Source organism: Myxine glutinosa, chromosome 4 (assembly GCF_964187855.1).
Source record: "Myxine glutinosa chromosome 4, kmMyxGlut1.1, whole genome shotgun sequence".
In the NCBI taxonomy this organism is placed as follows: Eukaryota; Metazoa; Chordata; class Myxini; order Myxiniformes; family Myxinidae; genus Myxine; species Myxine glutinosa.
In genome coordinates, this window is record NC_136264.1 from 96,923,718 (window position 1) to 96,950,093 (window position 26,376).

General features: G+C 45.1%; 1 protein-coding gene across 2 annotated transcripts in view; it reads left to right on the forward strand.

The window, feature by feature from the left end:
• LOC137425027 (guanine nucleotide-binding protein G(i) subunit alpha-1) overlaps positions 1–26,376 on the forward strand; it is a 232,545-nt gene that overhangs the window by 16,843 nt on the left and 189,326 nt on the right. Inside the window, exon 2 of one of the 2 annotated variants that reach the window (XM_068113031.1) lies at positions 5,943–6,094. In XM_068113031.1, the coding sequence (XP_067969132.1) occupies positions 5,977–6,094 (118 nt within the window). In that variant the 5' untranslated portion in view covers positions 5,943–5,976. Of the gene's footprint in view, positions 1–5,938; positions 6,095–26,376 lie in introns of both variants that reach the window. The other variant, XM_068113030.1, reaches the window with a different exon arrangement.

The window sequence follows — 26,376 nt, forward strand, 5'->3', positions numbered from 1 at the left end:
TATTGTAAGCGTGCCGAATCAATAAGTATCACTTTTGCTATGAGCCTCGACCAGAGGGTGGTTGTTACTCACAAACACTCGTCGCTAGCTGTTCCATTGTCTGTTGATTTTCATTCTGCTGCCGATTTCCATTGAGCCATCAGAGTGGAATTTGGAATTATTATTTCTCTGAGCTCATGAAAGTGGTGACATTGGGTGGTCTGCCAATGCTTTTCCACAAAAGCACTTAATTATTGTCTTTCATTCAACCGTGAAGCATGTCTCAAAGGCTTAGTGATGGACCTGGACAAAATTTGATGCAATTTTCATCCAATCGCCATCTTTCATAATAATTCTGGACCGGTATGAGATGGGGTTGTCTGTCATGAATTTATTTGTTGATCGAACGAGTTTTAGGTGTTTTAGAAAATGGCGGGAAACCTTGTACCCACGGCTTTGGTCCTACACAATTTCGTTTAATTTATCTAAAAAACATTCTGTGGACCTGTCGTTCCAAAGATATAAGCCGTTTTGTCGCAATACCATAAATTGGAATGAGGTAAAATATATATATATATAAATATAACTCCATTTCCCAGGTCCCTGTCGCACGCCGAGCAAGTCGCGTGCTTTGAGCAAGTGCAAAAAAAAAACAAGTGTAAACTACTTTACACGTGTACGGGTGTGTAAACGAGTGTACCGGCCTTACACGACTTGGAGGCAGATGGTCTCATGGTGCACTCACGGGCCATCCGCTCCCAGTTCACAGCAAGGCCCTTAATAACCAGCGTATTCGTGTGACTATGCACTAATCTTCGCAAAGACGCAGTCTCAATCACACAGGCGAATGCAGGCAGACATTCGTTCGCTTCGCGCACATCAGTGGCGCGTGTCAGAAGAATTACACAGCGCAGAAAAAATACGTATTTTACAGAAATCATGAGAAAAAACACGAATAATAGCTACAATCGTTTAAAACGTTCCATCCGTGACTTTGTCCGCTTATTCACTATTCCTGATTTGCCATCAAGGACCTCGATCATTCCCCGGCGTACTAACTTCCGCTTTTGTAAATGAGATTTCAACAGGATTACGACTCAAAGGAAAAAGAACGAGCAGACATTTTGTAGGACGTTACCTCGGACGATCGTTAAGATCGTTACATCTTAATCATACAAAAAATGGTTCTTTGGGTAGTAGCCACAGCACCCGGGAGTACCAGCTCAGCAATGGTTCTTTGTGATCCACTACCCAGCACCCTAGACCAACTCAAATGGATCTCTGTGTCGCGAGCACATCACCGGAGCCAAAAGGCCTCATCTATATCTTCCTTCTGAGGGCTCTCCTGCACCAATTGTGCGTGGAGAAGCCCACACACCAAATCCTCCATGTATATACAACATAACTATTCCCAAGTTCGTAAATCATACTGGACAAAAACAAGACACACTCACCTTTAAAGGTCTTGTATGTGTCCAATTGATCTCAGCGGTGCCTCCATATTGTAGTGGAAGTGGTGAGTGAGACTCAAGACGCCAATGGTCGGAAACAGGGTTTACAAAAGGTCATGACTTTATTATTAACTGGTTATTCACTTCATTCCATTACCAAATAATATCGTTTAACTCAATGGACCAGGTTAACTCTATCCGCATAGTCCTTCTTGTTCGGCTGCAGCGCCGAACTCGTGGTACGCGTTCATTCCGTCGTGCAGGGCTTCTGAGGATGAGTGCTCTCTTGGCTCAAAGTCCCTCCTGTTTATATCGGCACACTTCATTTAATCCTCTGTCCGCTGAAATCGTAATCCCTTCTCCGCTGCTTACTCAGCTCATCTCACTGGCACCAGCTCCCTCCCCTCCTGCTGCGAGTTCCATTTACCAAACAATAGGGGGGTGCTCCAGCCTGGGGCTGTGACCAGGTGGACAAGAGATTACCATGTTCATGCACATTCCTGACTTCATTTACGAAATCGTCTATCTGCTTCGTTACCAGCCCTAATCAATGAGTTACCATTCCCAATCAATGAGTTACATTTCCACAGATGCCTTCTTGATGGTTGTAGTAATACAAACCAAGATGGTTTCCTACTACACTAATGGCCGAAAGACTCCAAGTTTGCCAGAAATTGGACGTGGTTTGTCTGAAATACCCGGGTGTGGATCGGGCCTGCAAAATGTTTGCTTTTGTGCTCGGAACATTTTGCAGAGCACTGTTATGAAACAACAAAGATGGCTTTAGATCTTGTGGTTATCCACCACGATTTGGGAGGAAGCCATCCAAACAATTAAGCAGAAGAAACAGCCGTTGTTCGAAACTGTAACACCGTCTCTATCCAGCTACTAGCACATGTGCATGGGCGATTTTAGTGGTGGATTAAACACCTGTGCTGGCCTGCCGACGACCGATCTCACCTCCCCCCTCTCCCAGCACCACTCACCCCTCCACTCGGGCGGGACATCGACACTGCGTAGACATGGCACGACACAGCATGGACACGACACTGTACGACCACAGACACAAAAGGCATCCCAGGAAAGTATGAAACGGACGATCCTGTAACATACAGGACATCCGGTCTGCCTGTGACGGTGGGACAACGCCTTTGTTGCTCATTTTGTGGGTGGTGTCCGAGTGTGCCTGGGTGGTCGGTGTCCATGCCATGTCCGTGCCGTGCTATTCCGTGTCCAAACTGTCAATGTTGTGTCTTGTCCGTGCTGTGTCGTGCTGTATTTCTTCTGGAGTAATATAACTGATTTATCAATTAATACAATCAATCTTACTATAATTCACCAAATGTCCGTCCGTTTGTCTGTCTGTCCATCCGTTCGAAGGTACTGCAAAAACGGCTGAACCGACCGCAACGAATTTTCGGGTAGGTAATCCTGGGATCTCCTGGAGTAAAATAGGCTATATTGTTTTTCCAATTTCAGCTTTGCCCTCCAGCATTTCCAGGTTTGGACTCCCGCATAACGTTATTTTCCCGGGTGCTGCACAAACGGCTGCACCGATCGCTGCACAGCTGCACCGATCGGACTCGGTGACCTCGGACAAAGACCTTATATAAGGACATGGGTTGAATCCCTGCTTGAGAGAATGCCAACCCCCTCCCCGCCATCATGTCGTCTCTCCAACTCACAATCCCACGAGATATGCGGAAAGGACGACCCAAGACCAATTATCTTCCTTTTGATTCGTATATAAACATCATTAAAAGTAAATAATGACCTCGGCCAAAGTTCTAACGATGTCAGTTTAATCTCTACATGAGAGAATTCCACATAGCTATTGGGGCGGTGTATACGCTAACGGATCGCTGTCTCTATCGATATTTCCGAGGCCGTAACACCTATCGGCTCAAAATCCTTTTAACTGTTGACTTGGTAGTTTTTACAATGAAGGAAACATTAACAATGTTGATAAAAGTTTATTTTGTGATTAATTTGTGATTGTAATTATGTTGTTTGGAATGAAAAAAGAGATATCGAGTTCAAGTAAATGATGACATGCCGTGATGCTTTCTATTTTCTAAACGTGAAATTCGCGGATCGCCATATGCAGATTCACCACGGTCCCACAATCGATGTTTCTATACGTGAACGTACCCGTTTGTTGGCGTACGGGTACATTTTTCATGGAAGTCGTTTACGAACTTGCTGTCCATGACTGACGTGCGACTGAGGGTGTTACAGGAATGTGGAATTTATTGGTTTCATGCTTTAGCATTCGCCGTATCTGCATTGCCTGTTTGCTTCTGGCCTCCTACCCGTGTGTAGCACGGGTATCTCACTAGTTAATACAAAAATCCCTTATAAACCGCCAATTGAATGGAAAAAACAAAACCTACCAATCTGTAGTGAACATACAACCGACTGGCTTTTTTCATCTTCACAAACACCTCTATTGCCACCATGTTCATTTGAATCTCTCACATAAGGCTCGAAACGATACGGCTCCATAATTCCCCCGAAAGCATTTCCATCACTAATTTTGTGTCCGATAGTTTCTTCAAAATCCCACTGATCAGGTTCAACATACTGAGATCCTTCAGAGTTGCTCATGACGGTGGAATAAATATAGGAATCCGAGCTCAAAATATACTGTTTCTCTATGTTAGTCGTTATTTGATTCAAGGTTGGCATTCTGAGTGCGACGTCACTGGCGAAAATCGACACTTTAAGGCTTTGTCAGAACTTTGTAGTTCGCAAAAAAACTTCAAATTTTTATTTCCTTCAAATTAGACAGTGATTAATGATTTTCAATGTTTTTTTTTCAGAAAAAAATTCATTTGGGTTTATCTTTAAGGGTGAGAGAGATAGATATGATAGAATGGCGAGGTGAGAGTTCAAAGTAAAGAGGGGAAGGAAGAGGTAAATCGAGATGCCTTTTCACGTTTATAAACTGCCATTTGTCCTCCTTCCAAATGAAGGACCATAAATGTTTGGGTCGAAGATATGACAAATATTCAGCGTAATAAACAGCTATTGTGGGATGACATTTAGTTTCATGCTTTTGTGAGAATCCCAAGTTTAGAGAAGGGTGGATGTTCACTGTGTGATGATTTGCAAACTATATATGTATATATATATATATATATATATATATATATATATATATATATATATATATATATATATATATATATATATATATAATTCTTTAAATAAGTATCAAAGGCTGGCTTATTTTGAGTCCCTATTTCAAGGTTATACAACAAAATGTAGACACAGAAGGGGGTTATTTGGTGGAACATGTCTGTGCTGTTTCCCCAATGATAGCCCATTAGGCTCCTGTACGCCATATCTTGGAGGCGACTTTGGACCGGGTCCGCAGTGGCTGTGAAAGTGCGTTTGGCTTTCACTCCATGCCCAGCCACCAATAAATAGTACCTTGCACGGATCTTTGACATGTGACGTCACGCACTGTTTAACTGATGCTGTACGGACTCTTCCAGCCAGAACAAAGCAATTGCTACACTTGCATGGTTTGCTGCACTGACGCAGTCTTTGCCTGTGCAGTCTCTGGAATGTCTGCCCTTTTTCTCCTTCCTCTGCAAAATCAAGTCGTGTGAGAACGTTGCTGTGATGACGTTGAACGGCTGCTCCTACGCAGCCTGAATCGGCCGCAATGTCCCTAGTATTTGAGTGGGTGACTCTCACCACTCTTTGTCCCGCCCATGACCAATGGGGTTGGTTGTGAACACAGCCTCACGCAGTCTTGCCTGGTCCCAAGTGGCGTCGGAAGATGTGGTGTAAATGACCCTATTCGAATTGTCGATTCAATTTTTTTTAAACTTTATGTAACCTCACATCCATAATCGTTATTTCATTAACTCTCAGCTAGAGTACTGGCACACAGTGGCCTACCTTTTTTTCGAGAGAGATGCTTCGTGAACTTTGTTGTCCACAACCTAAATGCAGATGTGATCGTCGGCCTTGCGTTCCCATCTAAAGGTCGGTCTCCCTGAAATGCACTCCGGCAGCACCCTACCAGGATGGCGGTTTTAGTCGTATTCATTTTCACAGGGTATTGAGGTGAGCACACTACCAACTGAGCACTTTAGCCTTCCCTCACCTTGTAATACCCGCATTTTGGTGTGGGTCCCACAACCTCGCTCGAACTGTGCTCAACTCTGCTTGGCTTTGGAGAACTGACGAGATTGGGCACATTTTCTTTGCTCATATCATATATTTAGGCCAAACTAGAGGCCTGTAGGCATATTGCCTTTTAAGATGTAACAAATATATATCCATAGCAACAATAACTTAGTAAAGGAATCCCGAAGTATGTTTTTGGCAGTGCATAGAGTACAGAATCGTTGCGGAACAATTGAACCGGTTGATTCTTCTGCAACAGAGCAGGAAAGGGACACCTTTCAGGCCCGCTTGAGTACCTTCATCTATATGTTTACGAATAAGTCGTTGAGAAAGCTTCACATGCCCTAATGTTGGTGTTTTGGCAGCCAGATTCGAAGCAGCCTGGATTCATCACCAGCACACCATGGGCTGCACCATGAGCGCCGAGGACAAGGCGGCGGCGGAGCGGTCCAAGGTTATCGATCGCAACCTGCGTGAGGATGGGGAGAAGGCTGCACGAGAAGTCAAGCTGCTTCTTCTTGGTATGCTGCGGTTGTTGCACCAAACGCTGCTGGTAGCCAATTTAAATGCCATTTTTTCCTGCTATTTAAAGAGTCGTGTGATGCGGCTTCATACACTTGTGCACAACAGATACAACTGTTAATTATGGCACGACCTTTCAAAACTGCTTTCAAAATAACTATAATGAGCGGGCTGTCTTCCTAAATCACATACCCGCAGTTGTCATTTCCAAAAAAAAACAATTTATCTTGGGCTGGGCATTCCAAAATGACGTTTGTTTGGTCGTTTGTTGTGCTCCGCCGAGCATGGCATTTATCTTCCCACCTGCATCGTTTGGTGGAACGTTCTAATACCTTTTCTTCAGCATGGATCATGTGAATGGGGGAGGGAGTGGCAATGGGTGGTGAGAGTGGAGGGAAGGTCGAATCCTACAATTCGCTGGAAGCCGGATCGTTGCATTTGCAAAAGTGACCGTTGGATTAAGGGAACAGACCGACTGCATATCTCGAGGGTGGCCAACTGACGAGATGGGGGTGTGGGCACCAGCAGCCACGTTGCGAGATTAAACATTCGGCTTGTTTATTACACAAGTCACATTCTCGTCTTTTTTTTGTTTACGAAACATTGATGAAAAAAAAAGATCCATGGCGTCGTAGTGCTGGGGAATTGCTTGCATGCTTTATTTGCATGCTGGCGGCCCTGCAGAATCCTCAGACAGGAGGAAACACCTGACTGCTGCACTGTCTTTGAATGTGATAAAATACAATATTCACAATTCTAGGGCCCGTGCCCCGTAGACATTGTTCAATCGGTCTTTTCCACCTATGCTTTACGGATGCCCCTCAAGCCCAGCTCGTTCACATGGTTTCTTGAACACGCTTATGAACTATCAAGAAACGAGCTCATCCAGTTTATTTTAGTCCCCCACCCAGAAGGGACTATAGGTTTGCTCTCTGTCTGTCTGTCTGTCTGTCCCACCTGTGATTTTCTGTACCTTTTATGATGTAGCCCATAGGGCAATGCCATCTAGAACAGCCTTTGTCTGTCCGTATGTCCCCACAAACGTACACCAATCAGAGCTGAGGATCTGATCACATGACGAGGGAGGACACATTTTGTAACCATTACACTTGCATATTTTACTGAAAAGAAATATCATAACCTTCTGTGGAACGTTTTGTGGTCCCAGCAGGTATCGTAAGGTAGGTAGAAGGTTTTAGAAATTCGTCAATACAGTTATAATCTACATGGACTTTGCTCCCGGATCCGGAAGTGAACAGATGATGACGGTTCGCTGGTTTGATATCTCGATACAATCGTGATTGAACATTAGATTTTGATATATTAATACCATAGTATTAATTTGTAATTAGAATGTTGAATGATGCCGTTTGGAATGAAAATCGAGAGAACGTGCTGTCAATGCCTGACGTTCGACTGAAGGTGGCACAGGAATGTGGAATTTATTGGTTCATTCTTTGCCATTCGCCGGTTTTTACCCGAGTCATTCACGAACCGCCTGTCCATGCCTGAAGTCAAATTTTTAAATACTTACATTATTTGCTAACTGGTATCCACGCCCAGATCATACTATCCTCTTCAACAAAAGTATCAAACAAGCCTGGCTATACCGCTGTTAGACTATCGGTCTTGTTTCCATACCCTTTAACATATTCAACTGAAACTTGGTACATGGCTTTATTATGATAAGTTACAGAACAAGTTTGAGTGTCGGAATGTTTCCGAAATTTTTCGGAGTTATGTCCTTTTTGAACTTCGAAAATATCACATATTATTAATATACATCGCTCGGTTTTCAGCTGCCCTGACTCCACCCCACCAGCCATTGGCTGGGCAGCTGGTGTGACTCCACCTCAATTACAATCATGTGCTGCCATTCCATGAAGCAGCACAGATCGGCAGGCCATAGGCCTAATGCTTGAGTGCTAGTCCATGGCTCAGTGCAATTGGAATGATCCCAGGTACAATGCCTATAGAAAGTCTACACCCCCTTTCAGAATTTTCACATTTTGTTGCCTTATAGCCTGGAAATACATTGCATTAAATCAGACTTTTTCCACCTTTATTTACACATCGTAACCCACAACTTCCAAGTGAAAAACGAATTCTAAAAATTTCAGAAAATCAAGTAAAAATACAAAACTAGAATATCTTGGATGGATAAGTGTCCACCCCCCTTATAATAGCAATTGTAAATTAGCTCAGGTGTAACCAATCACCTTCAAAATCACACACCAAGTTATTTGGCCTCCACCTGTGTTAAATTGTAGTGATTCTGATTATTTCAGAATAAAATCAGCCGTTCCTGTAGATTTCCTCTGCTGGGTAGTGCATTTCACAGCAAAGACTCAACCATGAGCACCAAGGAGCTTTCAAAATTCCTCAGGGATAAAGTTGTGGAAAGGCCCAGATCAGGGGATGGGTATAAAAATATTTCAAAGGCCTTGAATATCCCTTGGAGCACAGTCAAGACAATCATTAAGAAGTGGAAAGTGTTTGGTACCACCAAGACCCTGCCTAGATCAGGCCGACCCTCCAAACTGGATGACCAAGCAAGGAGGAGACTGATCAGAGAGGCCACCAAGAGGCCAATGGTAACTTTGAAAGAGGCACAGGCCTTTATGGCAAAGACTGGTCACTGTGTGCATGTGACAACAATATCCCAAGCACTCCACAAGTCTGCCCTGTACTGTAGGGTGGAAATAAGGAAGCAATTGCTCAAAAAAGCCCACCTTTCGTCCCCTTTGAGGTATGCAAAAAAACACTCTGGAGATTCTAAAGTCATGTGGCAATAAGTTTTGTGGTCTGACAAAACCAAGATGGAACTTTTTGGCCTAAATGCAAAAAGTCACGTTTGGTGCAAGCCACATCACCCAACGACCACTATCCCTACTGTGCAGCATGGTGGTGGCAGCATCATGTTATGGGAATTTTTCTCATCAACAGGGACTGGGGCACTTGACAGGATTGAAAGGAAAAATGGATGGAGCAAAATACAGAGAAATCCTAGAGGAAAACCTGCTGCCCTTTTTTAGGCAGTAGGTTGTAGACCTACTTAGGAGCGTTAAAGTGGTGCCCAGAACCATCTTACACTCCGTGTCAGGATTGCTGGTCTTACTGTCTCGCTCAAACTACAGCTACCGGGCAAGCTTCAATATCTCTTTCTCGCAAATAAACACCATACACTTTTCATCATACACTTTTCTTCTCTTTTATTTAAGGCCCGGCCTCAATGAGGGCTATACAGTCCGTGCCTGGAGCCTCCAACATAAAAAAATAAAATAAAGCTGAAATTTGGATGGAAGTTCACCTTTCAGCATGACAATGACCTGAAGCATGCAGCCAAAGCTACACTGGTTGTTGAATATATGTATGAATGTGGGTAAGATTCTCTAGGAGTAGTGGATTTGTGTAATTGTACCGATTATGGAAAATGAAGGGAGGTGTGCAAGATCTGGGGAAGTACCGAGGAATCATGCTTCCAAGTCATGTGATGAAGCTCCTCGAGAGGATTCTGGATGGGAGGACACAAAATGCAAGGGGAAATAGCACTTGCTTTGTGGACCTTGAGAAGGCTTATGCCTTGGCCCAAGAGAGATGGTGATATCGATGTTGAGATGGATGGGAGTGCTAGAAGCAAAAGTTAGGATGGTATAAGATATGTACAAGGGAATTAAGGAAAGAGGTTGGTTAGATCTGGAATGTCACAGGTTTTCTGTTTTGGCATCAGTTGGAGGCAGGAAAGTACACCTAGCCCAGTAATGCTCCTTATGGTGATGGAACTAATCAGCAGGAAGGTGAGCATGAAAGATATTCTCAGGAAGCGACTATATGCAGATGATCTGGTGATAGTAGCGGAGAGCGAGCAGGAGGTGCAAGAATCACTGGAGGAGTGGAAAGGAGGTATTTGGGAAACATGGACTGAAGATGAGCCTGGAGAAGACTGTGAGTTGGACAGCAGAGAAATAAATTGAACATCAGCTTTGAGGGGGAGGAGATAAGGCAAGATGGAACGTACATTTATGTACCTAGGTGGAATGGTGCCCATTAGTGGTAGTTCAGAGGCAGAAATACGGAGGAGGAAATAAATGGGTATGAATGCATGGAGGAAAGCGGATGGTTTGATGGTGGACAGGAAGATATTGAGGCAGTTGAAAGGGAAAATCTTGAGGTGTTGTGTATCGCTGGCATACCTACACGATCTGGAGATGGTGGTATTGATAGAGCAGCAACAACAGAGACCGTCTGTGAGAAGAACTAGATCAGGAGGTTTGTGGGAGTAACGAGGGTGGATAGAAGGAGGATGTATGAACTGAGGGAGTAAATCGGTGTGCAGATGAGCTTTAGGTTGTTAACGAGCCGGCTAAAGTGGGCAGGGCACCTGGTGCGGATGGAGGAATATAGACTTCTGAAGAGAGCCGATCTGTTGAAAGAGTGAAGCAGGAGAAAAAGGGGTAAACTGCAGTTGGATATGTGAGGATTATGTGGAGAGGGATGGCTGGTGATAGATAGATGATTGTGGCGGAGGGTTGCGGACTGAACAGAGCAATAATTGTCTAGAATTATTTTCCATCATAGTAAAAAAAAAAAGAATTCTCCCCTATGTAGTGTACCAAGCTCTTTTAAGATAAATAGTTTGTTTGACCTTAGCTTCAATAATTGCCGACGATGCTTGGGCAGTATAATACAAAATCATGAAGACAACGTTCCAATGCAACATTCTTTGTATTTTCAGCTATTTGTATTTTCAGCAACTATTTTCTCCATTTACCCACTCACCCTCCCCTCTCCTTCTCACACAAGTGTTTCTGGTGATAACATTGGAATTCCATAATTTGCCAATCGCTAACGGCTATTTTGCTTTTGGGTGTAAGTTTGCTTGAGGTTATTGCATCAGGGCCTTGTGGCAGCATTTCGTATCGACTCTCCATATCTGTAACCTAAAAGATTAATCTCGGTGCTTTGCAGGGAAATGAAGCTCTCCTTCAGCATAAACAAGTTGCTTATTGTCCTGGGGAAAAAAAAGCTAGAAGAACTCATTTAAATATTTTAATGTTGCTTCAAACCCACCCCGCGTGCTCTTCCACGTTGAGGACTACTGTGGCTCAGATGTCATCATCTCTGTTTGCATTGGTCAGATGTCCCTGTGCTCTATCAGCTTCCCAAACCAAAACCTGCTTGCGGGGAATTGTATAAGTGCATCATTTGAACTTGGAAGGAATTTGAGGCATGAAAAATGGTTCCAACAAATTTGACTTTGTCATGGATCAAATACTGATGCAGACAGATCAGAAGCAAGTACCCTGCTGAAATCTATGTTGCTACCCTCATTCCTTATGAAATTAAAACCGACAGAGACAAGCCGTGAAGTACAACTGCTCTTAAAGTTGGATTTCTGGAATCCTTGGGTCTTAGGTTTTGAATCCCATATACCCAAAGCCTGCCCGCTTCCATTAATTTAGCAGATTACTGGAGTTGGGATTGCAGATTTATTTTATTTGTGCGACTGCATTGATTATTCTTTTGCAAAACGACTTCGTCTCAACGTGTGCCTGTGGGGAAAAGTGTGCCCGCTGCGAAATCATGCCTGCACTTTATCTTGTGGCCATAACCTTGTAATATTATTGGCTTTGTTGTCTCAAAATAATTCCATGGAATGTAGAATTTCATTTTGTGTTCACATCTTGAAATTGGGCTCTGAGAAACTGTCTATCTCGCCATTATGACTCGCGGCAAAGGATGTTGAAGAAGCTATGTCGGAGTTAAAATTCAATTTCGCCTTTTCGTGGGTTTTTGTTTGAGGGCATCACATTTGTTTTTGTTTTCTGCAAACGGTTTAGCAGATTCGATTTGTTTTTGTATTTTATTATTTGGATGCTAAGATAGTGTAGTGATCCTGCACGCTCTACCTCTGCGTTGCTTCACAGCTACCACTGTTTCCTTCACGCATAGTGGTTGGTGGTTTGTGTTGGAATGGTACAAGTAACACACGCACACGCACATGCACACACACACACACACTCTAAGGCATCTTCGTGCATTATTTGTCTCTCCATGCGTTTGATGAAGGACTGGCAGTTTGTCACGATGTCCACAGGACGTGGGAAATTGAATGCAATCTGCAGTAGAGGGGAAGTCTCATTTGATACAGTGAGGGGAATAGACCGTTTTTCGCATCCTTTCCCTGCATGCTGTTTGGCATCAGAGGTCGATATAAAGGTTGCTACCTGGTATCGTAACATTGGGACTATTGATGCTGAATCTAAAGGCTAACCCCCGATGAAGCAGGTGAAATGGCATTAAAATGCCTGTTGTTGTTTGATGCTGAAGAATGAATGAATGAATGATCGTTTTAAGGCCATTTTCCCCGCTAGAGTGGGGGTTAGCCTTGCGGGCCCCATGACGATCATGGTTCCCTGTTTGAGGCAATGTTTTTATGGCCGGATGCCCTTCCTGGTGCCAACCCTTAGTCGCCTCTTACGATGCGCAGGGATACGGTGTACCTATTCTAAACCGGGGTACACACCGTGATCATTCATCCCAGCAAGCTGGTACTCAGTAGAGGGGAAGTCTCATTTGATACAGTGAGGGGAATTTAGCTGAAGCTAAACGATATTTTGTTGTGTTTGTTGGCAGGAAAACTTGGCCTTGATCAAATTGCCCTTCTTCAAGTTCATCGTTTGTACATTTTTGTTTAAAGGCAGTATGCTGTTGTTGCAAGACTCATCTTCCTTTTTTGAATGCACAAATCTGATGATGTTTCAGAAATCAATATCTTGTAACCTTCAGTCACCACCTTCACGTATCGGCTTTCCATTTATTTTGTTTGGAATTGCTGTGCTCTGTTCTTTTTTAAAAAAACTTTTAATTGAAGCAGTTTTGCCACAAGTTATTTAAAGCTACCTCCGCACGTGGTTATTGATGTTTTTCACCAATATGTGCCGAACACCCTTGATGCTGTTAAATGTACATGCAGCCGGGGAGTAACTAACGGCATGGTAAGTGTAAGTGGGCAAATACAGAAAGCAGAAACGTGTTTTCCTACGTCATACGGTAAGGTAACACATGGGCGTGCAGCTTGTGTTATCCACTTTTATTACAGACCCCACGGTTTGTTGAAATCTTGGGCCATTCACTGCAGTGACTAATTTAACTGTTTGTCGTGAGATTTTGAGGAGAGTCATGTCTGCCAATTCGCCATTGTGAGTAACATGACAAGGACGAGGGCATCAAATTGGGCGACTGGTTTGCCACTGATGGCCTCTTTATTTTGCGGCTCATCTTCAGGCAGCTCGATTGCTTTGCTGACGACTTGGCAGGAAGGGAAAAGATGCTGCTTTTTTGTCTGTTTATGCAGTTGTGATGCTTTGGTGATTCCCAGGGCCTCAAATACTTGGTCTTGGCCTGATGGCCTAAATGCACTCATGCTTCGCAATGCCATTATCACCGTGATGCATTTTTTACTTTACCAAGTTTCCCAAGCACATTGTGGATCAGTATTTCTGTGGATAAAAGCTTGATTCCTTTGATTCTGACTTGCGCAAATTGGAAGCTTTCTACCTTTATGCATCCAAATGGGTTGGTAAAAAAAAACGTCGTGCATTGTCGATTGAGAATTGGGGGTTGTTTCATATTAATATCACTTCAGAAACTATTATTTCTTTAAAAAAAAAGTTTTTAATATTTTGGACCTGCACATTGAAATATTTATTACCTGGCCTGAAAAAAAATTTGTCCTCATTGTCATGCCTGATAATGGCCAGATGTTTTTACCTGTGTTTTTTGGGGGGCAGGGGGGGGTTATTTTGTTTGGCTGATTCCAGTGCAGAGACCTTTGGATAACTCGGTGCTATCAACCTTAAATACCTCTCCAGACTGTTGTGTGTGGTGATGACTGTGTGGTCTGTGTGCCCGTTACCTTTATTGTTAATGCCAATATTTAATTATAGAAGAGGGCTTTGTATCAAGATTCAGTTTGTTTTGCTGAGCTCGCTTTACATGACTTGTTTTACCACAACGAGGGTTTTTGTCTCTTATGTATGAGTTGTTTAATGTTTGTAGAATAGATCCTGCCAAATAAATAAGTGCTAGTCATTAAAACATGTTTTTTTTTTGTGTTTTATTAATTTTAATCACTGTATGGTGAAGAGGTGGCACACCACATTTGAGCTGTCTATTCTGGGGTCTATTCCTGACCCAACTATAAACTGTCGATTTGGTGCTTCTCAGGCAGGGCATTACATAGCAAGATGCATTGTCTGTTGGAGGGACGTAAACCTGGGTGTCACGTCTGCTAGAATTGGTAATGTAGACTATTAGCCATGCTAGCAGTTAACCATTATTAACCGCTACCATTAGCTGGCGGACGTCTTTCGCAAAGCGAAGGTGAGTTATCACTGCCACCATGAGCTCATTCCTCTCTTGCTTATAAATATTGAAGTAGGTACCTCTGCATCTAACTAAAGGACTTTAATGGGTTTTCATTTTGTCACCCATTCTCTGCTCTTGTGTACAGTGTTTTGAACAATTTGAGTAATACACACAAGGAACTGTGGTGCAGGAGGAGGCCATGCGGCCCATAATGCCTGCACTGCACCAACCCCAGCATCGTCGTCCATCTACATACATAGTCGTGATGTGCTCATTCTGCTGCTACCACATTGTAAAGCTGTTTCTTTGTGATTGCCTCTGATTTTAACATCGAGTACAATTTTTGAGCCATTTATACACACGTTTATACAGGTTTTCCTGTATGCATTGCATAAATGTTTGTACTCAGTTCAAAGCATAAACATGTGGTATTCTGAGCTAACGTTTCTATTCCGAGTTTAGGTGTATCTATAATCTGCAGTATGATTCTCTATTCCATTCTGGCAAAAATAGGGTGTTGCCTGCAATTTAGTAGGAAAGGAAAGGTCACTTGGCAGATGGAGCAATCCAACAGATTGAATAGTGAGCTCGAATAGAGGAAGTTGAGGCATGGTAATCCTCAGATGGGTTGACTTTGGCTATAGACATGGTTGCACCCATCACAAAGTTCCCTTCTCAAATTGGACAATTATTTGTCATTGTTACATATTTTGTACCTGTTGTGATGGCTTATGTTCATCCATTAGTATGGCAAAGCATTATGCGGTCTGTCTTTCTTCTTTCCGAAAAATTTCCAGAGCTTTTCAAACAATATTGACATCAAATCCTTCCTTTTCTCCAACAGCCTGTGGATCACCAATTTGGTTTCAGACCAGGTCACACTACCTTGGACATGCTGCTTCTGCTCTCCCAACAATGGATGAAAGCCCTCAGTATCAGACATGAAATCAGGGTCATCTGACTGGACATACCCTGAACATTCCATACAGTCTGGCATCCCATCTTGCTCTCAAGCTCTGCACCTATGGCATCCAAAGCCAACTCTACACATGGCTTACTGACTTCCTCTACTCTCTTAGCTAACGTGTGGCTCTCAACGGAATCCTTTCATCACCTTTCCCTATCAAGGCTGGAGTGCCCCAAGGCAGTGTTCTGGGCCCTGTCCTTTTCCTAATCTTCATCAACAATCTCTATAACTCTGGAAAATCCTCTTTATCTATTTGCTGATGACTCCACCCTCTGCTGTGACATCCCACATCCTTCAGACAGGCAGGCTGCAGCCTCATACTTCTCTTCAGACCTTGACAAAATCGCAAGCTGGTCAAACTTGGAATGTGTCTTTCAGTCTTGACAAATGTCACAATCTCACTCTGTCTCTTTCCAAGAGGATGTCTGTCAAACTCTCCCATCTACTTTCTTAACAGTCCTCTTGAAGAATTTCACTCAAACTCCTGGGTCTCACTATCAGCCATCTTTCTTGGGCAAACCACACTTCTAAGTTGGCATCCTAAGCCAGTCGCCGACTGAGCATCCTCCATCGTGCATCTCATATACTTACAAAGCCTTTATCTGCACCTTGAAGGAGTCTGCACCTCCTTCATCTGCATCCTCTCTCCTCTGATACCCCTGCCTCACACCTGGTTGGTTCCGCTGCCTCGCACCTTTCTCAGCTTGATGCTGTGGAAACAAAGGCCTTTAAGATTAAGTATTTGAATCTCCCGTGATGAAGCTAAGCCTACGGGCCGATAACATTGCCATCACAGACAGATCGGTGGTCTCTCTGTCTTCTACTACCTCCTTTCTGGTCATGCACTCTCTGCTATTTCCATGCTATGCCCCCCCCCCCCCCACCCCTCCCCAAGGTTTCTGCAGAGCATGTGGTCCACCATCAACCCCCTTCTGGTAAAACTCCCAAAAGCCAAAATCACTGCCCACCTCAACTCATTAATTCCTGTCTTTTTCCCACCTGTGGAACCAACTTCAACATTCTCTTCAATCTCGTTCTTCTCTCCAGGTCTTCAAGACAGCTGTTCACTGATAACTGAAATCATCCCCCAGTTAAAACTTTGATCTCCTCTACCCATATTCACCCTCCCCAAGCCCACCCACCTCCAAATTTTCAGTTTATCCTTCCTAAGAATTTGCTGCTTTATCCATCTTTTCCAGCCTGCGTGTCTCCTCCTAACCCTCATTCTTCCCCACATCCATAATTTGACCAAATCTTCCCTCGACCCAACTGTTAGTATGTTTTCCCCCTTTTTAGTGTGTTCTGCTACATCCTAAGCTTAGGAACTAAGGTTCTGCTTTGTTCTGCTACATCCTAAGCCATTCTATGTTAACTCCTCGACGAGCCTCAACTTCGGATACAATTTTTTTTGTTATTCTGTGTCATTCTGCATCATGTTTCATACAGTATCAACACTTCCCTTCCTCCCCACCCCCTGCTAGACAGACAGCAGCTGCAGCTCTCTGCTGATTTGAGAATTAGACACTAGTCTGAAAGATTGAACATGTCCTTCAATCCTGGAACATCGTCAAACGAACACACTTATCTATTTCCTTGGTCATCCACTGGAAGAGGTTAAGTCGATTGAACTTCAAGGCCTCATCTTCCGCCATGACCATTCCTGGGCCGACCACATCGCAAGGTTGTCCTCCAAAGGCAGCAGCACAATGCTGGGCATCCTCCGTCGATCCAAGTCTTTCCATGGGAAATCAGAACTAATTGGAGTACAATGCCTTTGTCCATTGCTCAATGGAGTACTGCTGTCTGCTGTGAGCTGGCACCCCAGCATCCAACGTCTCTCCTGGATTCTGTAAAAGCTAAAGCTCTCAAAATGATTATAGTCTCTTGTGAGGAGGCCGAAGCACAAGGTCAGTTGCTCTCACATCACAGGCAGGTCGGTGCTCTCTCTTTGATCTCTTGTCTATTCTTCAACATTGCTCTCATCTCTCATTCCAGTGGTTGTACTGTCGCTCATCCCTCTAGGCCTCTAGGGCCTCACACAAACAATGCACAGCCATGTCTTCTCATCTCCAGTTTTGACCCATTATCTTTATTACCCCCATAACCTTTCCTAACCCGTCCGTCTTACTTCCTAGTTTCAGTGTTTTCCCCCCTCCTCCCTTTCCTCTTTTCCTGTTCATTCATTCCCTTGATATTTGTCCCACTGTCAGTTCTAACTTGCTCTGCAATGAGCCTCGCTCCTGCAATGGGGAAAAAACTGCTTTGAGCTTCTCTGAGGTGCATGAGGGATGGCACTTGAGGTGTATTTGTAGGCTCTCTATTGAGAGAAATATGTTATCCATTTGGGTTATGAGTTTGATGTTGGATAAAGGTTAAGGAGTGTGGGAGTTTCAAACATCCGTTCTCAGTGCTGTTTCCTTATTCCTCTTATAGTTTCCCAACGATCTCTTTCCATTCTCGTAAACTTCCCCGTCTGCATCGTTTGTCTTTCAACAGGCATGCCGGAATGCATGCAATACGTTTCTTTATATTGTGTGTGTTTGGGCCAACGTGTCGATCTCACCTGGTACCATTATAAAGTCATTTTGCAATGCTTCCCATCTTTCATACTTGTTGCAAAAGTCTCTGTCGCTGTTAACCATAAACACCTCCTCACTTCCTCAGCCTTTCAATGCCCTTTCCTTTGGCCTTCGCCGGGCAGGGCCCACCCCTCCAACTCGGGCTTAGCCCTTCCCGGCCACCAATCTCACGTCTCCTTTGTTTGCAGAGCCTCCGGTTTCCGTTTCTGCCTTTTCCTTGCATTGGTGCTGGCCTTCTCTACACAATGGCATGCCTGCCCACCAATGCAACGCATTCAATAGAGCTATGGTAACAACCATCGGTGCAAGTCAAGCATTTGTCGAGTTGTTTTTTATTACTATATCGTCTTCATAATTTTTACCACCAAAAACGAATCTTTTGACCAAATTGTATAGTCTTTGCTTAAGGAAGTTTGTGTCACAGATACAAACTAGAACGGCACTCAGTAGAGAGCATACCAGTACCACCGCCTGGTTGGCCACATCGCTCAATGGTGAAGAATCACTTAAAAAATTATACTAGCCGGATCCGGATCCGGATCTTCACCAAAATCGGAATCGACTCTTCCTCGTCACACACACAACCGGTCCAACAAGTTTCGTCCAAATCCATCCATAACGAGATATTCTGCTATGTATCGTTTTTGGCCCGATCTCCCAATGGTGAAGAATCACTTAAAAATTAAATAATTCTCATATCCGAATCGATATTCAGATCTTCACCAAAATCGAATCGAATCGTCCATGTCAGACACCCAACCGGTCCACCAAGTTTCGTCAAAATCCGTCCGCAACTTTTTGATATCCTGCTATGTATCGTTTTTGGCCCGATCTCCCAATGGTGAAGAATCACTTAAAACATTCTACTAGCCGGATCCGAATCCGGATCTTCACCAAAATCTAATCATATCGTCCTTGTCACATACGCTACATCTCTGCCAAATTTCGTCCGAATCCGTCTCCAACTTTTTGAGATATTTTGTTCACAAACGGACAGACAATCGGACAAGCAGACAGAGATGAAAACAAAACCTTCATCCACCTTTGGTAATATAAAGAGGTAATAAAGGTAATAAAGTACATTGTCAAGTAAAAACAGTTTTGTTTCTTCCTTTTTACTGGAATAATGTGATGCAATTTTAATGAGTCAACCATTTGTGCTTCAAACTCTCCTTCTTGCAGCCATCGTTCCTGTTAAAATTGCAGATTTGCTGGGTTCCTCATCTTTTCTGGGGAAATACGTTGGTACCTTACCTCAGGGAGCACGAATGAAGTACGTGTTTGATCCTCCGGCATCGATACATTTTCGCAATACAAAATGCATATGAAAATGATGCAGGAAAGAAATGATTGAGTGAAACCATTTTGTTTTGAAAATAAGTTTCATGTGCATTTTGACCATTCCAGAGCACCATGTGAGTCACTTTTGAAGCCTTGTCTATTTATGGGAATGGAGGGAGGGAGTGCAGCAGTTTATTGTCCCTGAAAGATTGCATTGAAAAGTGGATTCTCTGATCGGATCTATGCCATCGCATCGACCACGTTGACGTTCCTATGGGTGTATAGACCCACCGGTGGTCTCCGAGCCAGATTAGAGCTAATGCCCACCAGCAAGATGCCCACCACAGCTAATGCCCACCAGAAACTCGTTTATCCAACGGCCGGCCTGCGTCGCAGTCAAATCTCTTTCCGTCTCGACAGTCAAATCGGAAATCGAACCCAGATAAACCACTCAAAGACGAGTGAGCTATTTCTGAGCTTTCACGTCAGCCCGAAATGCGGGTTCCATTTCATCATTTCCTTCACCAAAATTAATCCAAGAAGAAAAGCAAGCTTGTTATACTTGGACCGTATATATTTCCGGAATAAGGGGTGGGGGAGGTTATTGATATTAACCCAGTGTACCTCATTGTGGTGTTTTCCTTCTGTTACGTGGAGTAATATAACATCCAAAAAGCCAAACTTTCCAATGGAATGTCGTGGTTAGGTGTGAGGTTGAGGGGAAATAGTCGATTTTGTGTATTTATCTGAAGTATGTTTGCAGATTGGTGCTGACGACTGTGATTATAGCTCTAATGGCCATTGCATGAACATCAACTGCTTTAGTGACAAAGATTGAAAAAAAAAATCGTGTTCTCATATGTTGCCTGGAACAGGCCTTGATGGCATATTTAGCACATTGTGGTATTCATTGCATTTATGGATGATTTGTAGCTTCTTTTTTATTTTTTATTATGCCTCCGGTGACAAAGTCGCGGGATACATTATTTTTATGATAACTTAAGAACGGCTGAAGGGATCCAAGTCAAACTTGGTGCAAGTATGTATGATGGTGCAAAGATGAACTGATTAGATTATGACGCCATAGGTCAGAGGTCTCGTTAGGTAAAAATCCAAATATGGCTGCAGCCTCGGAATTCTCTGCAGGGCCAAATCCTTGCTCTGCCATTCTTGGCTTATAATCCTGTACAAAGCATTCATCCGAAGTCTCATGGAATATGGCTCTCCACTGTGGATTGTTGCTGGTGCTTCCGATCTTTATTGCTCCTCTTCTTCTTAATTGTTGTTGCTGCTGCTTCCAATACTGTAGTCTTGTCTTGCTCTGCTTGCTCTCTCACAATTTTGCACAGACCCTCCCCTTTAAAATTGCACACAGTTCCACTAGAAATCCTTTCCTGCGTTACCTCCCTCAAGTCTAAACGAAAAGCTCACCTTAATTCTTCTACACCCCTCTTTTCTCTTCTGTTGAACTGTCTTTCTGGGTTGGTCATATTGAGCTCTTCCTTACAGGATTTCAAGTCTGCCACTGTCCACCACCACCTCATTCTCTCCCATTTCCACGACTCAGCTTTACAACACCAACTGAAGCCCTGTTCTCACCCTTCTTCTGTAATATCCTTTCCTTGTGACGTGGACCATCCATTTTTTTCGCATTCCACTGTTTTCTCTTTGCTCCATTCCTTTGTTGATTCATTGGCCTCTGTCATTCTTCTCTTCTGAGTTTCGAAAATTGTTTAAAAAAAAATTGAAATGACTGTGATTACTGGTTGAAAGACTGGACCTGGTAGGCATTGTGTTTTTGTGATTGCAACAAATACAGTGGCTTGATGGTGTTGACACAGTCACTACATTTCATTTCTTGCAATTTACAATGCATGTGGATACTGCACTTGTAAATTTTAGATGTAGTTCATCAGCAAACTTAATCAATTGCTCCATCATAAAGGACTAGTGACACCATCCGTCTTTTGTGCAAGTCATAGGATGATAGCTCACTAATGTGAATATACATTTTATATTTGGAGAAGTAACAGTAATATATATGTATATGTGTGTGTATATACAGTATATATATATACAGTATATATATATATATATATATGTATATATATATATATATATATATATATATATATATATATATATATATATATATATATATATACAGTATATATATATATGCAATTCCACGGTTACTCACATTACAATACATGACATTAATGTATCTATATATATTGTTGCGGATCTCCTGAAGCCCGTCGACATACAGAGGGGGGGTTAAGCCCCTTTTCCCCCTTGGGTCTTCGTGTCCACGAGGCCGAATCGCCACTTCCGCAGCAAGCGTGAAAAAGGGTATCGGGTCGACGCCGCACATACCTTTGACCCACGCTGCAACGGAAATGGGGACCGGACCTCGCACAAGCCACGCTAATCGAGTCCGCCCGAGCAGTGTGCGTATCACGTGACTCGTGCCGTTACTTTTATTGAACCCGATTCGAGCGGTTCTATTCGTACGGTGCTAGGCCAATGGATGGAAAGGACGGGAACGATCAAATTGAAGAGGAAGAACACGGTTTATTATTAATGTACAATGATCCGAAGAGACACAGAGCAGGCACTTAATCAATGTTAACTAATGCCCAGACAAAGGGCCCACTCACTCACGAGGGGAAAAAGGAGGAAGGAAAAGTTCGCGTTCCCAAACGCGTCCTGGCGTCGTCCACTCCGGACAGCTCGCTCGGCGTGGCCCTCTGGTGGTCACGGCACGTGCAGGGAGCGCAGGCAAGGAGGTCGCGCGTCTGTTGCCTGGAATGGGTCGTCTTCACAAGTGCGATTTAATACAGGCAGCAGAGTGCAGGGCACAGGGCACGGGGAGAGTTCGTGTACAACGAGGCTATTACAAACAGTTCAATCCACACGTTCTGCTGCAGTTTTGATGATCTCTGACTCATTCTCACCTCTGACCTCGTGCGTTCTCGCTTCCATCTCAACTGAGGCGGGGGGTCCGGGGCAGGCTTTTATGGCTCCGCCCCGGCCTTACCCGAATGTTCCATGCCCCTCCTCCCGTCGCCGTGGTGAGCCACTCCCCTCGAACTCTGATTGGCGGCTCGTTGCTTACTGGCCACTCCCCCTGCAGCTCCTCCCTTCGGCCTTGCCAGACTTGTTCCAGGCCGAGCACATGGCATCCTAGCCCAATTGAGGCCTACTCACTGGCCTGCTCAACGCAAAACTAACACAGGAAAGGACTACGCTTACATTTACTAAGAAATAACTGAACTACAGCGAGGCTACATGTTGTGGTGCATCTACCTACGAGGGGGGTTATCCTTTATTCACAAAACCATAACACCACACCCCTCTCTCACCAGACTCGGCCCGAGTCGACCCCACCAATGGAACGACCGGTAGAGCCTGGCATGCAAAATTTAACATTACTTTTAAATGTGACACATAGGTGTGATTCCCCCTGGCATTTATTCTGACCCATGTGTGCGACATTTTTAACACTAGATATATCCCTCCTATTGCGTTGAGCAGCTATCTAACAGTTTCACACCCACAACTACCCGAGTATATCCGGAATTTCAAACTAAACACATAGCCGGTGGGCACATTCTCATATTTACAATGCTATGACCCAGGACCTGTACTTTAGGAAGAGAAGAATTGGAGGGGAGAAAAACACAACAAAACACACTCATAAATGTGGCACTTGCTGCTTGCATCTTACATATTGCTTCTTGCTTCTTCTGTGTGCGGCTAACAAAACCGGCTGGCCCTGACTGGCATACAGGCCCTTTGAAGCATCAGGGCCATCTAAACTTACACATCTTCTTTATCCCTAGCACACAATAATAAAAATGCTTTTATTTTTCACTGCCAAGCAGGGCCACTCCCATGTGGTCAAACTGCGTGGCATCAGTGCCACTGAAACAAGTGGTCCGAAGGTGCAAGATGATTTTGCAGCAAGATGCTGCACAGCAGAGGTGCAAGGCCACAAGACTTGTGGTCCATAAGTATGACAAGGTGCAGCAAGAGGTGTTTGGCAGCAAAGTGCTGCACAGGTCAGCTACACTGGTGTAGCAAGTGTGCAGCAAAAGGATTGGCAGCAAGGTGCTGCACAGTTCGGCTGCACAGGTGCGACAGTGCAGAATGGATGCTGCACAGTTCGGCCTCCAACATGGTCCTGGGGCGGGGAGGGAAGACAAGGCACAACAAGCAAGCGGAAAAGACACAGTGGCACACGAAAAACAAGGTGACCAGGCACCACCATGCCTGGTGCGGTGCGAGGGACGCGGAAGGGCGAGCAGAGCAGGCTCGTCCCTAGCCGTCCGTACCCCCCACCGTTGGCTACACTACCCTAGACCCCCTTGTATTTACAATCCGTCTCTACGTCTTGTCTCCCATATCCCCCCTCTAACTCCAAATTCGTCTCCCAATCCCTCCCAGGAAGGAAGGGATGGAACAAACACAATGTCTCATCACGTCATGATGCGTCTCACTACTCAAATCAGCCCACATAGCCTCGGTGTGGAGCTCGTCTTCCTCAGTGAATGGATGTGGATGGTGCGAAGGGATTTCTTATCCTAACTACTCTAATAGCATTTACACTGTTAAACTGCCTGGGGTCGTACCCTGCCAATCTGCCTCTTTAAACTATCTGGTTCTAAGAACCCGAATGCCCATTACCCACACTGTGGTGCCCTCCGAATTTGGGTCTCACTCCCACAAATTTTCACTCGTGCCCTCGCACAATTTCGGGGCTGGGTTGTGTGGCCCTAGCAGCAGGTCTAACTACCACCGCACCTCCACCACTGAAGCCGCCACCCGAGCTTACCTGCTCCTCGCGACTACCTAACTGGGGAAAGGCCCTCCCTGGCACTTACCCCCTCTATGCCCACCTTGGCATCGGGCAACCCGGGTCCTCTCCTGGGATCCTCGGGCCCCACTCGTACGCTATCGCTAACCGGCTCCCAGAGCCTACCTACGGCCTCACCTGGCCGACGAACTACCAGTGGCGGAGTGCCTCAATAACCACACGCACTAAGTAAGCCACACACCCAGCCATTCCACAGACTCATGCACCCTACAAAGCACTTCTTGCTACTACCCGCACCACCTCTTGCTACTACCCGCATACAATTTACCTATGCCCTCTACCTGGCTTTACATTACCCACCTCGGGCTTTCGCGAATGGGTTCCACTTCCCCCATTCACTCCTTCATACCATGCACTCCACACCAATCATTCCACACCATTTATCCTGCACACCATGCAATTCAATTCACACTACACCTCAACACAATTCCATTTATTTTCCACACACAATTCCTCAAACACACAGCATCATCTACCTAACTACTTCCCCAACTCTCGTGCTTCCCCGTCGTCCCTTTAAACTAAGCACACCCTTTTTCTTTATCAACCACATAAACTCTCTACGTCCCCTCTATAGTACAGGTGTCACTACTTAAATCTCTTGTCCTGAGGGTCTTCTAAATCCCCATCATTATCCCAGCCCTCCCTCGGCTAGCTTCGGTGCCCCATGGAGGCAACCATTGCTGGCACGCCCATGGGCCTAACACTGCCATCCCCCTAAACTAATGCTCATGCCCCCCCCCCTTGTGAGGAATGGTGGCACTACCATTCCCCCATGGGGGGTACACTACTCCCCCCAGTCCTCTGAACTATGAGCCCCCTCATTGGAGGTACTGGGTCCTGCCTCGTCCTCTAAGGCCAAGGCGATCCATGAGGGCGCCTGCTCGCCCGTGTAGGGTCTCAATCGGTCAGCATGGACGATCCGAGGGAGAGCTCGTGGTCCCATCTTGATCTTAATGACCACGTCACAAATTTGCGCCAGGACGACCCCCGGGCCTCGCCAAGGCGACGTGAGCTTGGGGCATCTGCCCTTCTGTCTCCGGGGATTGAAGAACCAAATCTTCATCCCCGGAGAATATTGGCTCCCCTGGCTCCGGTGGTCGTACCTGCGCTTCATCTTGGAACCCGCCAGCTGAAGCTGGCGACGTGCGAAGGCATGGACCCTCTCCATGCCTTCTTCTAAGTGACGAGCGTAGCCCTCCCCCGGCGGTCTGTCAGGGACTTCGGGCACGGGTCCGCATAGCAGTTCGGCGGGAGCCCGCAACTCCTGCCCGTACATGAGCAGCGCTGGACTGCATGCGGTGGCCCAGTGCTGGCTAGTGCGGTAGGCCATTAACAAATACGGGAGATGTTCGTCCTAGTCGTCCTGACGGGTGGTGGTGAACAGGGCCAATTGCTGGACCAGGGTTCGATTGAACCTTTCCACCATCCCGTCAGATTGAGGTCTTAAGGGCGTTGTCCTTGTTTTCCGAATTGACAGGGGCTTGCACACATCTTTTAACAATTGGCTTTCAAAATTTCGACCCTGGTCAGTGTGCAGCTCCTCCGGAATCCCATGCCGACATACAAATCCTTCCACGAAGGCCTGTGCTACAACCCCGGCTTCTTGGTTGGGGAGGGCATAGGCCTCCCGCCACTTGGTGAAATAGTCCATAACTACTAGGATGTATTTATTACCTTGGCGGGTGCGGGGTAGTGGTCCTAATATGTCCATGGCCACCCACTCAAGGGGGGCCACCACCTGGTGTAATTGAAGGGGGGCCCTCATCCTCCGTGCTGGTCCCTTTTTAGCAGTTCAGGCGTCGCATCTCCGACACCAGTCCTGTATATCGCGCCCCATATTTACCCAATAGAACCTCCGGCAGACCCGAGATGTTGTCTTTGTTCTGCCCAAATGGCCGCCGGGGCGGGTACCATGCACCTGCTGTAAAATGGTGGTCTTAAACTGTTCTGGGACTATCACCAGCCAGGAAGTTTTCTCCGAGGGAATCTCTACCCACTTGCGGTACAAGATGTTATTTTTCAATTCCAGGGTTTGCCATTGAGCCCAATATGCCTTTGTTGGCGCCCCGAGGGGGTTGACCTCTTCCCCACTAGGTCTTCTCCTCAATCGAACCCATTCATGCACCGGTCCCAGTGCGGGATCCTCCCGCTGGGCCGTGCTCCAAGCCAAAGTTCCAAATTCCTCATCAGCGGTTATTGGCA